General features: G+C 35.0%; 1 protein-coding gene across 4 annotated transcripts in view; it reads left to right on the top strand.

The window, feature by feature from the left end:
* Positions 1 to 1,950, top strand: part of meis2a (Meis homeobox 2a) — a 72,040-nt gene extending 70,090 nt beyond the window's left edge. For 2 of the 4 annotated variants that reach the window (XM_006632424.3, XM_006632423.3), the window contains exon 12: positions 377 to 1,950. In XM_006632424.3, the coding sequence (XP_006632487.2) occupies positions 377 to 663 (287 nt within the window). In that variant the 3' untranslated portion in view covers positions 664 to 1,950. The remainder of the gene's footprint in view (positions 1 to 376) is intronic. The other 2 variants (XM_015350818.2, XM_015350817.2) reach the window with 1 other exon arrangement.
* The last annotated feature ends 13,502 nt before the right edge of the window (positions 1,951 to 15,452 follow it).

Below are 15,452 nucleotides of genomic sequence, written 5' to 3'. Positions count from 1 at the left end.
CTTTTTTTACTTCTCAGAATTCAATTTAAGTAACTGCAGATCAAATCTTATTCTATTCATTGACCACATTTTTAACATTTTTGAAGTATACATACAAGGCAAATACTTGTATCTTTAATTATTTGAAATAATTCAACTTGTTTCCTAAGACCACACTTTCTTGCTCGAAAGTAATCAACTTTTTAAAAACGTTTCTTCGAATGAGCTTGACGTACAAGTCCTTTTATATATCAAACAACCCGTGACATCTGTATGCCTTGCTTGTCTCTCGAATGTTTTAAGCCAGAGCTTCAAGAAGCTGTGAGAGTACCTGTATGCACTGCCCATGTATATGTATAGAAATGTAATTTTTACTGATGGCATTTGTGTGTTACAGGTCTGCAAGGCATGCCAGGGGATTATGTACCTCAGGGTGGTCCTATGGGCATGAGTATGGCACAGCCAAATTACACTCCTCCCCAGATGACCTCACATCCTCCCCAGTTACGACACGGACCCCCAATGCATTCATATCTCTCCAGCCATCCTTATCATTCAGCCATGATGATGCACGGTGGACCCCCTCCGCACCCAGGAATGACCATGTCTGCACAGAGCCCCACCATGTTAAACCCTGTAGACCCCAGCGCTGGAGGACAAGTTCTGGATATTCACGCCCAGTAGTATAAGGGAACTTGAAAACAAAGAGAAAAACAACATATAACACATTAAAAAAAACTATTCTGAGACTTTTTTTTTAAAAAAAGAAAACCTTTTGACCAGAATTAGACACTTAACGGAATTCCAGATGAGCTGTGATTGTTTTTTACTTGTCATTTTGTTATTTTCAACAACGGAGGACCAAGCTAACAAGAACACTTTGTAAAGTCTTGGGCTTTTGTTAAAAAAGAACAACAGAAGACGTTCTCACACACGCTCACACACACATGCTCACAAAGAGAGACACACATGATTAAAAAATAAATAAAAATCACTCTGGAAGATTAAAAAATAAATAAATGAAAAAGGCTCCAAGAGTTAATAACTACTGTAGTATAAAATATAGAAACTAAGTTAAAACTTGTGCATTTTTGTTGATCACTCAATTTATGTTTCCTGAGCTAGTTTTAGAAGAGAAGTTTATCCCTCCTTTCACACTGTGTGTGTTGTTCCCAGAAGACAGACTGTCTTGGTGCAGCAATAAACAAGCCCGACTGAAAATGACTGTACTGGGCAAAATCTGTTGACCAAGGAACAGAACTACCATCAAGAAGGCTGCTCTACATCTGATCTCTTAAGAAAATTCAGTTTGAAATTGTGTTTTCATGCCCTTCTTTTTTTGGGATCTTGAATGAATGTGCCCTGTAGATAAAGTTCTTAGTTTGAATTGCCCAAGCACTGGATCGTGTTGGTTTTATACTTTTTTTTTATTTTATTTTTTATTTTGTATTCTGGACTCTTATTTAAAGAGCCTGTTGAAGGAAGCTTAATGGTGGAATAGCAGCATCCTCCAATAGTTCTTAGCCTTGGAATCGACACAGTTGTCACATGGACAGTATCAACAGTGGTGGATACCTTTGGCATTGAAAGAAGCTATTGATGGTCAGTGCACCAAAAAAACTAAAAAGACAACTTAAATTATGAACTCAAAGCTTGGAAAAAGCAAAGAGAATATTGTAACAAACTTCGTACAGAGTTCAGTCTATTAATTGTTTCATGTTAGATATTCTATGTGTTTACCTCAATTGAAAAAGAATGTTTTTTGCTAGTATCAGATCTGCTGTGGAATTGGTATTGTATGTCCATGAATTCCTTCCTTTTTCAGCACGTGTTCCTCACTAGAAGAAAAATGCTGTTTCCCTTAAGCTTTGTCAAAAAACATTAAATACTTGTATGAGGACTGTGACGTTATGTTCAAAAGGTGTTCAGTCACAAATGCTGTAATAAATATTTCATTTTTGATTTTTGTTAGATTTTTGTGTGCCTACGTGTGTACAAGAGTTTCTTCCTATCCATTAGATAATGAGTACGAAATCGTTAAGCAATTAATTTATAGATTATTATTATTATTATTATTATTATTACTATTATTATTATTATTATTATTATTATTCAAGCAGAGAATCACCATCAGAAAACTAAAAGAGTTGTCCTGTAATTTCTGAGAGCAGCGTAGTCTTGTTACTTGTACTAATGTAAATTTGTCATTTCATTTTTACACTATTCATTCTTTTAATAGATTATTAAAGGGGACAAATTTAAATCTTTACTAGAGGTGACAGTGGAATGCGTTCTTGTGAGTTTGCTAAAGATTGTAGATAACGAGAAAATATTGTTCGTATTATTGAAACATCAAAGTATGAACGTTTTTCTTTTTATTCGGTTATAACACACACTGTGGTCATTGATCATTTTCCTTGGCATTGTTATATCTGTTTTCTGTATGTTAAAGCACAGCATATGTTCGATATTACAATGTCCTATTATCATTGTTATTATTTTATTATTATCATCATCATCATCATTAATGGCTCTTTTGCGATAATCGGTGGAAATGCATCATCTTTGGTAGCTTCAAACAATATATATTTTTGTGTCATGTACTATTTGCATTTAAAACCACCTACATTAGAAACGCGATTAACATGAGAGGGTCTAGTGAATACGAACTTCAAATCAATTAGGTTTTCATATTCAAACACCTTAAATATAAGAACAAGTGCTTTCCTTTGTCACAGAGATCATTATACACGCTAAAATACAGCATCTAATCGTCAACAAAAGGTTAGTGTAAAATAACGCGATGTTGTCCCTAGAATATAAATTCACGTCTTATTTGAACTATTAAGGTGAGGAAATTGTTCTGCACCAAGAATTGTTACTATTTTACAAATGAATGTTTACCTTATGTCCCAAAACAGCAGAACACGTAGGGTGTTCCTTTTTTTCCTCACAGCACAAAAAAAGGTACAGAAGCTTGCAATTGCAGCTTTTATAAATTCTGCCGCTTCACAGCGACCCCAGATGGTAGAGATTGGCTTGTCCTGCATTTTGTTGCCCGATCCTTCATTTATCCTGCACACTCTTACTAGTCTGCGGGCTTAGGTATCGTAGCATTAAACCTAAATTATGACAATGTTGACAATGCAGACACTGAAAGAGTTCTTAACCCACCTGCCGGTAGAAGCTGAATTTATCTTCACACATTATCAACGGCTACGTATTTAGGACTTAAGTGATTGTTGTTGTTACACTCAGAAAAATGAGTCAGAAACCTTTCAATAATACCATTGTATTCTCGAAAGCACTAATATTATTATTTATTAGTGTTGTTGTTGCTGTTGTTGTTGTTCTTGTTAATGTTTTTGTCATCGTTGTTTATGAGGTCTAAAGTCCCGTTTCCCGTGCCCCGTGTCTTTAGTATGGAACCTAATTTTTATATAACAATAGACAAATGTTCGTAGTTCAATTCCTTCAAGAAATGGAGAACAAAACATATTATGTATAGACCCAAACAATTTTTGAATTTTAGCTACTCTGTTTCTTTTCCGTAGTTACACTGCTATGGTAAATAGTCCTCATATTACTATTATTACTGTTATTATTACTAAGTCCGCATATTCACATAAAAGCTGCAGCTACCCCAAAGTCCCCTACTTTTACTGCCGTTTACCACCCTGCATCTGCACTAACGATCGAAATGGCTATATCCGTAAATTGGCTATATCCGTACTTTTACTTTTAGAGAAAAAAATATACAAAAGGACTTTTTTAATCTTTTGATCAATGAAATCAAAGTCTATCAATTTGTTTTATTATTGCGAATGTGGTCATTATCATCATAATCAATAATAATAATAATAATAATAATAATAATAATAATAATAATAACCTCAATGCTGTTTAACGCAGAATTTGTACCGTACGTTTTGGGTATATCTGCATTTTATCAAGGTTGTCGAGAACAATTTTGAAAACGTCTGTCATTATTTTATAAAGCTAGGAAGCGTGAAAGGATTAACAATAACTTTGTGTTGTGTAAAGATTAATTGTTAAGTTTATATTTTTATTGACAAAAAGGACGACGAAATCCTCCGTTTGTATTGAGATTATCTGATAAAAACGTGAGACTGCTCAGTGGATTATTGTGAAGAGGGAATTTTAATATTAATAGTTTTCTTGAGGAGACAGAAGGTAGATTGCCTTCGCCGCTTCTCTTTGCGATTCAGTCTGACAGTGATGATGGATGAGCCAGCCGAGCTAAACAACTCCACCCCTTCATCTCCTCTCTGTCAAAGATACTTTGGATACAGCTCCAGGAATAAAATAGGGAATATTCTACTACATGCTCATTTTCTGAGGATTTTGGAGAGAACAAAACATCTCCAATAATCATACAATATTGCTGTATTATTTGTATATTTGCTATCTTAAAATATGCCACGTGCTAATTAACTTGTAATACTTAGATTTCCCTTAGCTTTCATTTGGTTAAAAATGGCAATGGGATCGGTGTAATATTTTACTGTAAACTAAATCCAGTAGAGTACCACTCAATTGCACGCAACGTCAAGGCAAGAAGGGGGAAAAGGCAGTCGGCAAAAAATACATGTATTTTTTTTCATATAGCGGATTTCAGTCATTCATAAACATCTAGCTATATATGAAGTACGTTTTGTTAGATTTAAAATGGTTCAGTTGTGTTTAAGTTATTGAGAGTGAGAGCTAAACAACCAAATGTGCAGTCTGTTATCGGTAAAACAGCACTAAGAATAGATTCTCAACTTTCTGAACAGTGTTTGTTAAGTGTGTTGGTGCAGATTTTTTTTTGGGAGCTGCTGTTTACATTTCAGCATTTTTTTCCCTTCTTTTTTTTTCTTCCCTAAGGTGTTTCTATGGCTACCTTGTGTATGTGAAAGGGTCAGAAGTGGAAGTGCAGAGAAAAGGCTGCATTTTGGAGATCATTTATCAATGTCACCCACATAATGATTCTCACTGCAGTCTCCTATTGATGAGGATAATTACATTAGCTCAGAGTGACTGATCAATAAAAGCACGGAGAAAAATATTTTATTATAGGCTTCTAAAAAACCCTTCTGTAGAATGTTCCATAATTCGGGTTGTATATGACAAAACTAAATATTTTACAAAGAGAGAAAATATACTGTATATTTCACACTGTCCCGGGAAACTGCGATTGACTTATGTTTCAAATGATAGATGTTATTGACGTTTGTGTGTGTGTTTCTTTCTTTTTTATGTTTATTTGTTTAAGTCGATTGCATGTTGATTTTAAATATCCCGAGAACCTGTTTTTGTTTTTTGACCTGAAAAAAAAAGTTAAGGGTGTTATGATTTATATTTCGACAACCACGCAGCTACACACAACAGTGTAGCTGACAAAAACTTCACTGAACTTGTCTTTTAATTGATGCTCATTTAGTAATGGGCTCATTTATTAAGGTAATGGATAAACCAATTTTACACAGTTGATATATACATTTTTAAAACGACATTTACACTCACTCCTTTGGTGCTAAGAAATTGGCCACGATCTATTTCATCCAATCACTATTTCTGTATTATAATTAAATATTTGGTTATAATAAAACATTAAAATATATTAAAAACAAAGGTCTTGGCTAGAAAACGTACTATAAAAAAACAAAGACTAGAAATTGTTGAAGACCAGCAGCGACATAAATTATCATATTGAATGGCCGGTATAGCATGTCTGGAAATATAAAATTTACTATCTAGTACATACAAAATTTAGTTTAGTACGGCTACATTACTCGTAAAGTAGCCGTTCAAGCTCTGCTTAAAAAATAATGTATTTAGACTAGTAGACTGGAATTTAACAGTGCCAAAACGACTTAAAACGCAATATCGCAGAAAAGTGTAACGCGTGTAAAAGATTTTATTAGAAAAATTAATCTTCATTTAAAAACATTTCTCTATTCAGCTGAATCACAAATTACAATGCAGAATCCAAAAGCTGTTTTATATGTGTATATGCATTTTTCTTAATTGTCAACAACTTATTCCCTGCAGGAATCTTACGAACTCTTTCGCTTAATTCTCCCTAGTGCAAGGTGACAACTTCTATTTACTCCTCACGGTCAAACCTGCAGGAGACAGCTCTGAATAATCTATTATTTTTAAATAAATATATCAAAGAAAGGGAAACATTTCTGAAGACATACATCGATTGTTTTCGAAAAAATATTTTGGTATACAAAAACACTTGTATAACGTAATCATTACAGTTTTTTTTTAAATAACATTCTGAACACTCAGAAATAATTAAGAATATAGTAATAGTAATACTGATAAATGTTTTATATCAGTTCATTGTTTCTAAACAATCTTAAACATCACTACAAAGCCAAGCACATACAACAAAATGAGCTACAGAAAACGCAAATATTATCTTGCTGTGGTAGACTTTAAATAAGAATGCTTGCGAAATAAAAAGGCACTTCACGGTCGGATTATAGAAACTTGCATTCTAAAATATATGAGGCCTGAACATAAAAATACTTACTATTAATAATACATGGACGAATGGAAAGATGAATAAAAAGTCTGTTGTGGAAAAAAAGGAAAACTAACGATGCGGTTTGCTGTAGAGGGGGAAAAATCAGATTAATAACTAGCAGGGTAATGTTGAGGACTTTTTCTGCTTGAGTGCATTTTTGAATTAGAGCCGATTTCTTCACACTCCAGCAGTGCTTGTCTTCTTAAAAATGAGTGACAGATTTTTCCCCCCTCTCTTTTCCCTCAAACTTAATGATGTAAAATTTCTAATTAGTTAAATCACGTCGCTAAAGGCGTAAAATTCACCATAGCTCCGGAGAATTGAAATGGTCAGTCGCTACGTTGTGTATAAAATATAAAGGGACATCTGACTTGAAAAATAAATAAAATGTAATAAAACAAAATAGTACTGAGTTAAGTTAAGCCTCGAGGATTTTAGCCTTTATATTTCAATCAGTTAAGATTTAATTAGAGCCCCCCGGGCTGGACGATCTGATATTTCTCATTAGTTTCTCATCGCTAATCCTGAGTGTTAGATTGGCTTAAAGGTTGTCAACATTTGACCAGTTTTACAGAAAAAAAATCACGTTTTATAGCTTGAGGACTTGAGATCTGCAAATAAATCCTGCTTGGATCAGCGGAACTAACAGGCGAAAAAATGTTGATAATTTATCGTTGTGTTTCCTAACTTGCATTAATGTATAATTTTTCAGTTATTTGAACAAAAAAAGGTTATAAATATCCCGCGGGTAGCTCAGGGCAGCAAAGTGAGACATTTCACAAGAACTGTAAATAACAAAAAAAAAGGAATTGAGCAGAGGAGAGAGAGAACTTGAGTTTTCCCCGTTCCTTCTTCAATACCAATGTAATAGAAACCTTCTTCAACAAAGCGAAATCTGACACTCAGATGCAACATTATAGCGACCCCTTCTGGAACACAACTAATATGTTTTTTTTCAATCGCTACCTTGCCATTTCAATACTAGAAAATTTTGTACAGAGTAGTATTGTATTTGGGTTTTACTCTTATTTTCTGTTATTTGGAAATATTTTTAAAAATGCGGAAAGAGTTGTAATATAAAATAGAATTTCACGTAAAATCTAAACCATTACTAAAATAGAGACTACCAAAGCTGCTGTTTCAACTACTTCTAACAATGGCAAAAATACAGAGTATTTTAAAATCACAAATCAAGGTTTTACACACAGAGGAACGGAAGGCAAATATCAAATAGTAATATTTTTAAAATATAATTAATATTTGATAAATTCGAAACCATGCATCAGTACTATTAACTCTTCCAGTGAGAACGAGCAATTAAATCATTTAAAATCTCTTTTTAAAATAATATTATATAAAATATTACTTAAACATAACATAGTATTAAGAGTATGTTTTGTTCTAAGCAATTTACTTTATGGGTTATACATTTTATTATACAATAATAACTGCATACGTGTATTATACTATATATTGACGTATGTAGAATGAACAATGACAAAATTGCAACTTTACATGTAGAAAATTAATTAGATCTAAAATCGAATTTCCTCCTAGGCAATACCTGACGCGGGTATACAATTTCTGTACGGAACAAAAGGTTTAATGAAGTAAAAACAGATTTTCGTTAGGAGCTCAAAATGTCTTGATGAAGACAATGATTATGAGCATAAGTAACGTTTTTTTCTTGCTTTGGCTGTTACACTTAAACACGCGTGGCTGTATTTAAATGCATTTGTTTTTCTTGACAAAAGGTTTATTCGTGTTCGGAATTAGTGGACATGCTTGCTTATTTGTAAAGGCGATTTATTCTGCACGATTAGAATTAAAATATATATACAGTATACTTAACGAGTGACCTCATTACTGCACCGCTTTCCCCCTAATATTTAATTACAGGTAGCCTATTTATGCATCGTGCAGGTGGGATATCGATTGTATAATACCTTATAATCAATATCATAATTGATTAATGGGTCGATACGTTTCAGCTGTGACCTGTTGCACAACAGACAAATATAATTGTCCTTTCTATTTCTATAGTCTGATTATCTCACTAGTGTATGTCCACATTGATGTACTGTATGACATGACACAAGGTTCTGAAACACTTGCTCACCAACACCCTGTTCAAGAAAAAACAGACCACTGACAGCGTTGTCAACATCTGAAGTAAATATCATGGTTATAGTCTTATAAGAAAGAACCCACACACACACCAAGTCGTAAACCTCCTGTCATTAATCTTAAACCACTTGAAGATTATGACTGAAATAATGGGATCACTACCCATTATCTTCTTGAATGGTAGTTAAAACTACTCTTCATTTAAAAAAAAAAGTGTACTTACAAAGAAAGCGAGACAGGAACAATAATAAACTATTTACCGTGGACTAACTTCTTGTGGAGCGCCATTCTTTCTATATTATACGGAATATTTCGTCCCCCCACACGCCTTGAAATTACTTACAAATACAGTGACCCCAATTCTAAATATTTAATTCAATTTATAATATATGCTGTTAAGAGTCGAATAATTTATTAATGTTTTGATCGACTCAAAAAACAAAATAATCTGTTTTACGAAGAACGTAATGCATACTTTAAATTGTAAACCTCAATAAACAACTACTACCGTTGCTACAAGATTAAAGTGTCCACGTACTGTTCTGTAGGTTGTGACAATGCTGTTAGGTTATCACTTAAAAAATAAATCGCGGTGCAACTGCTCATTCTTTTTCAGTTTACCTTAATAAAAGGGAGCAATATAAATGCCAGACTGCGCTCGGATAAAAGTACATTGAAAAAAAAATGGAATTATAAACCAAGAAGTACATACAAGCAAGGACACAAATTAGACACGTTTTTACTAAGACCCGTTTGGAAATGCAATTAAAACATCATCTCGAGGGAAGATGGTAGTTGGTACTAATTGCCATAAAGGTTCAAATAGTAAACAGTGTAAATACAGATTACAGAAGATTAGCTATTGGGTGTCTTTGAAGTGTTCCGGTTTCTTGCTGCTTGTTCAAGGGGAGTGGGGTTTGTTTATTACCGTACACTGAGCGCTTAATGGTTGATTTCATGATTTAGCCCACTGTTTGCACACAGATCTGGCAGAAGTAGGTACTGTATGTCCACTCTCCCCGTTAATCCCTTTTCTCCCTTTAATGATATTAGCAAAATAAAATTTCCAAACGTCGATACGTAAGATTATATGTAAAAAAAATCATCGAATATGTTGTTTTAATTTTAGGGTAATAAAATTCGGTGTTGTAAATATTATAACAATTTTTAATATTTACAGCTAAAGAATATGCTACGTACTAACAGCAGTCGGCTATTAAGCGAGGCTGGACTTTCTTGAGATGCATTTATTAAAGTAACCGAAGTTATTGTAAAGGTAACAAAAATAACAACGACGAGCAAAATTGGGATAAGAAACATATTCAGAACCATATTCAGATTCAGAACGGTAGCCTGTTAAAATTTCGAAGATTATGATACAGTGTAAATCGTACAAAAATAACTAAAATCGATTCAGCATGCAGATTTGAATACGACTTTATTTGTACGTGGTGTGCTAACCTAAGCGTTTAAAACCAAATAACAAATTGAAAAGTTTCGTTTTCGTTTACGGTACAGTTTATGTATGCCGTTCTATTATCAATGCACTCTATATAGAAATCCGCGATTTCAGGGCAGATGCCAGTTGTAGAAAGCCTGTAGACCTCCACAGCCTGTTACCAGAAATTCGACGTTTCACGTCTGCGAATATCTCAGGAGCAAAACAAAAGTTTAAATTCCAACTTTGCTAACAGTGGCATCCTGCAGCCTCCCCCTCCCCAGCTGCTTGCTCTAGCACCGGATATAAAGGGTCACTTTACTACAGTAGGGAGAACCGTCATGGAAATTTAAGTAGCCTATATTTCAAATAATATGAATGTCACCGATTTTTGTCCAATTGGAAACCAAAAGCTAACTAGCACGACAAGTTGGTTCTTCAAATGAATTAAAAGTAAGACCAGACTTGTTAAACATTTTATACTGGGAAAATGATTATATATTTCCTATCAACCTATTTTCCAGTATATATCGGAGCACTCTCCTGCTTTATTTTCCATTTTAAAACTACTGCTTGAAAGTAAAATGCTTTAACCTGTTCTGCTTGATATCACTAAAACCTCTTATTATAGCATCTTATTTATCAGCATAGGATGATAGAAATTTGTCTTTCAGAGTGTATGTACAACTCCAACTAACCCTACGTACTCAAAACAATATGAAACCTCCACAATTATAGAACCCAGAAATATATACCACCTATCTCAAATTCAACTCTAAGTGCACAATCAGTGTCAGACTTCCATTGTGTTGAAAAAAAAACCCCAAAATTGCAGTGATTTCTGTCCACAAAAGTTATATTTACATCTATAGAAATGCATTAGTTCTGGCCACATGTTAGAGGCACATCCCATGCCTATCATCACAGGAAAACGCAATACAGGACACAGAAGTAATGAATGACTTAAAACCAATTGTAGGGGATGGTATATACTGTAGTTGGTAGAGTACATTTCCCATCCCCCTTTCATTGGGAAGCACTGACAGGCAATATCTATAAGCTGCTGTGCATGCCAGAAGAAGGAGCTGAAGATTAGAGGCAGCAGAGATAGCAGTCCCTGTTAGCAGCCGGAAGCATTGGTGCTGAAAAGCAATAGCTGGTGTCAAGAACTTTTTTAGCTGAGCACCACAGCTGGTGGCAATAAATAGCTTTCTAATAGCAGAGGATGCTCAAACTATGACATAAGCGAATACTGTTTCAACCACAAAATATAATTTATAGATCTACACGTGTTTGAAAATGGACTTCTTTAATAAATAAGTTCTAATTCTTGTATTCGAGGCAAGTAATTCACTTTACAAATCGTTATTGACATGTGGGCAAACCAAAACCTTCTCCCTCACATGCAGAAGTATTAAATATACCACAGTGTTTGTTAGTGTCACATCACACATCCCGTTCAGAATGAAAAACTAAGGTGACTGTCACTGTAAATGAATAGATAGCAGAATTTGACATATTTTTAGGTGCTCATTTAGCTTACTTGGCTTGGTTTAACTGAAATCAAACACAGGACAAGGTGGAATTAAGCTCCTGTTGCAGAGTAACAAGGCCCAAACCTGCACTACACTGATCCTTCAATAATAAGAACAAGTATGTAGTATTTGTGTAAAAGAACGCTGAAATAAAGAAAAATCCAATCCCCCCAAAATTCCCAAAATCCTAAAACCAAAGATTCTGTAGAAGTGGACAATGCTAGGCAAAGGGTAGGGAAAAAAGACTTGTAGAGCTGTAACACTACACACAACCATTTTCTATTTAAAGCACTTTTGAATGTGCATGTTTTTTTAATACAAAAAAGTAAAACTGGAATAAATCTTCAAAGTACAGCCAGTAAGCTAGCCACCCAGAGTGGCAGACGTTTTCACAAATCAGTCAGTAAGCCTAACCAAATGTTATCCTAAGGCTTTCAAACTCAGATAAAGTGTTCCAGCTTGACTTATCTGATCTACCTGTGCAGCTTCATAGCTGCCTTATTAACTGTGACTGCTGGCTGAGTTCAGCTGCTTTTAAAGAAAGCATTGGAACCCAACAAAGGTGTCAAAAATTGCTGTGAGAAGCAGATGACATACTGGCAACAATATGAGCATTGCAGAAAAGATAACAGTGTTTTTTTATTATTTTACCCAAATGTGAATACTTAATACTTTCTTTTACCACATAGAAGTTAATTTTATAATCCCATGCTATTGTTTTATGGTGGTAATTTGCGAATGAGAGATGGACCGCCAAAAGCTTTCCTTCAGTAATGTTGCTACTTTTAATCTGTCACCACTCTGGAATGATCCAACCAACTCCCTGTAATTTGTGGTGTAAAGCTCAACAGAACATTTTCCATGCTAAGATTAAATTAAAACTAGTAGGGTAGGTCTCTAACTAATTCCTGGGTCTTCTCACTCTACCAGACTCAAACCGTAGGATGTCTTTAATAGGCCCTGTGAATCAGCATGGCACATTTCAAGGCTGGGGATTCAAATACATTTTTACAGCATGTAACTAATATTGGCACATCAGTAGTAAATGAAACTTGCAGATTATTGTCCTTAATTACAAACTAAATTATGCATCTGCAACCAAATTGTGAAGACTAGAAAAAAGAGGAACCATTCAAAGAAGCCATCAATAAGAATAGTGTAATGCTTTCACAATTTTAATAACTAGCAAACCTTACAGCATTTGTTCGAATGGTTTATTTATTTTACACACAATCTTCTGTTCTTCAGGTTCAGTGCTTAAAAAAAGCAGCCGCAAACTCTGCTGGATGTTGTGGATCATAACCAGAACGCCTTTGTTTGAGCTGTTCTTGTCCTTGCAGGCAGTCAAACAATACCATGGTTGGCACAAATGTGACAAACCGCACACACATCACAAGATAAACAAGCAGCAGCCAACAGAATGCTTGAAGCAAAGGAGTTAATTGCTTACCACACTGAGGTTCACAAACCTCATAAAGAATCCCAAATAACCACGCACCCGACTACCTCCCCATTACTGCCCTCAACAATTCCAACGCAAAATATTATGTTGCTCGTGGCAACAGATTAATAAAATAACCAATCACATCTGCCCTTTCAAACACATCTAAAATTAGCCAGGGCTATACATAATAAGGAGTCATCTTTATGTTATGATTCCTTTCCAGGATTTATTGCATTATGATAAATGATCATTGAGGTTGTTTTGACAAATCGGAATATTTATGAATGAGAGGCTGATTCGCCTGCAGTGATGAACTGACTTGTAACAGAGGCATTAGTGGCTCCAATACCATTTGGATGCTGTTTAAGAATTAGGTTTCAGTTTGCTTTCTTTCTAATCGAAGGCTCAAGCACCCTCCTAGAACATTTATTTCATAATAACAAGCGTCTGACAGCTCTCGTCAGGAGAGCTCTCTTACAATCACTAACTTGTGGGAGGGTATGCTGGGTTGGTTTGTTTTTCCTGTATCAAATTTTCTGTAACCCCCTCCAGCTACAGAATCACATTTTCCTAACTCATATTTTTAATCACATGTCTTTAGAATGTCATGCTGTTCTCGATTAGTATTCCTCTACAAGCATGCACAGTGTAGACTGAGGATATCTTGCTTGCTTGCTCTGGAGCAAGTCTACTTGAAAACTAGGTCATGTCTGCCAAGGTCCAAATGCCACTCAGACCTGACCTTTCAGACTGCAGCTCAACAGCCAACATATAAGAAGCACTTACCATCTGATTCGTTCGTACTGTAAGAAAAGCTTATTTTTGGAACTCAGATTGTCCTTCATTAAATGCAAAATCCCCTAATTAAAAAAAAAAGTTTTAAAAGGAAATCTAAAGCAGAGCTAAATAATAAAAAAAACAACAAAGCAAAGTGGTCTCTTCCTGGCTAAACACATAGGAGACTGTATCCAAAGATTAGCACAGTGATAAAGATCTTATTACGCTGCCAAGAAAGAGTACCTTGAATTAATATTTAATGCACGTTAACATATTTCTTCTGCTACTGTCTCGTCTGTCTCATAAGTTAACTTAATCCTTAAACATAATAGTGTTAATTAAAATCCGTTCTTGGCATCACAGCTTACAACCATTTTTCAGCCATTAGGATCAGAACTGCACCTGTATCGATAAAAGCAATAAGAAGCATGCCAGTTAACAGCACAATTGCAGATTATATTGCAGCTATGATGAGGGACACATATTACTGATATTATTTGAAAGTGTATTATTTATAATTAACAGCAATTCAAAAACACATTTGACATCATTCTTATCAGTAACAATCCTATATAGGTTCGAGTGGGGATCTGCATCAAGACAGGAGCTGCAAGGGAAGTATAGCCCAATTTCACATAGAAAAGCATGTGCACCTGAAGGCAGTTCCACAACTGAAAAATTCTCTTCTTTCCACTTTTCAGGGTGGAATTAACCTCTGCATGATCCTATATAATTGATGTGGCGTCACAGTAGTGTTAGAAATGACATTGGCTGCCTGTCACTCTTTGCTGTTCCTCTTCTGCAGACGCTTCGCTTGTTTTGTGAACTCTTTTCACAAAGGGCCTTCCTGTCAGAGTCCGTGCTTCAGTCTAGAATCTCTTTAAATACATAACACATTAACAGTGCTCTACTATTCACAATTTTTCTACTATTCACCAAAAGGATTTATGAGGAACCCTTTCGTTTCTTAAAATCATTTTGTCTCGGCTAAATATGTTTTTATGATCAATTTGAAAGTGGTGTTTACAAAAACTAAAATATCCGATCACGCTCTTGAGAAGACAAAATGCTATATTACCCAGACTATTTGCTGCATCTTAAATATATTGTTTAATCTCCTTTGGCTTGTAAGTCTTAAAACCTCATGAAAAGACACATTTTACTATATACTGCAGCAACTCCTACTGGGGAAAAGGAGTTTGAAATAAACTTTTAAGCATATTCTGGTGCCTAAAATGATTATTGGAGAGGAGAGTCCATATAACAAAAGACTGGGCAGACTAACCTCTTCAAATGTATACTGTCAGAACTTCAATATCTAGTTCTAATCTCATTAGAAATCCAGCACAGCAGGAAGAGCATGGTAGACAATTAAAATAAACCTGAATATAGTGCTGAAGGGAAATTCAGTGTGGGCTGAAAGGGCATTACCCCCAAGAGGCAGAGGTCTTTCCTTGGGTACTATGGTTTTCTCCAATAGTCCAAACTTTGTTGCTGGTTAATAAGAGTCCAAGCTGCCCCCTGTATGGACTGATGTTCTGTTCAGGGTGTATTGCAGCCTTGTGTCCAGTGCCTGATGGGTTAGGCTCCAGCTCACCACAACCCTCTATG

This window comes from Lepisosteus oculatus, chromosome 8 (genome assembly GCF_040954835.1).
Source record: "Lepisosteus oculatus isolate fLepOcu1 chromosome 8, fLepOcu1.hap2, whole genome shotgun sequence".
NCBI classification, from domain to species: domain Eukaryota; kingdom Metazoa; phylum Chordata; class Actinopteri; order Semionotiformes; family Lepisosteidae; genus Lepisosteus; species Lepisosteus oculatus.
This window is presented reverse-complemented; position numbering and strand designations above follow the sequence as displayed.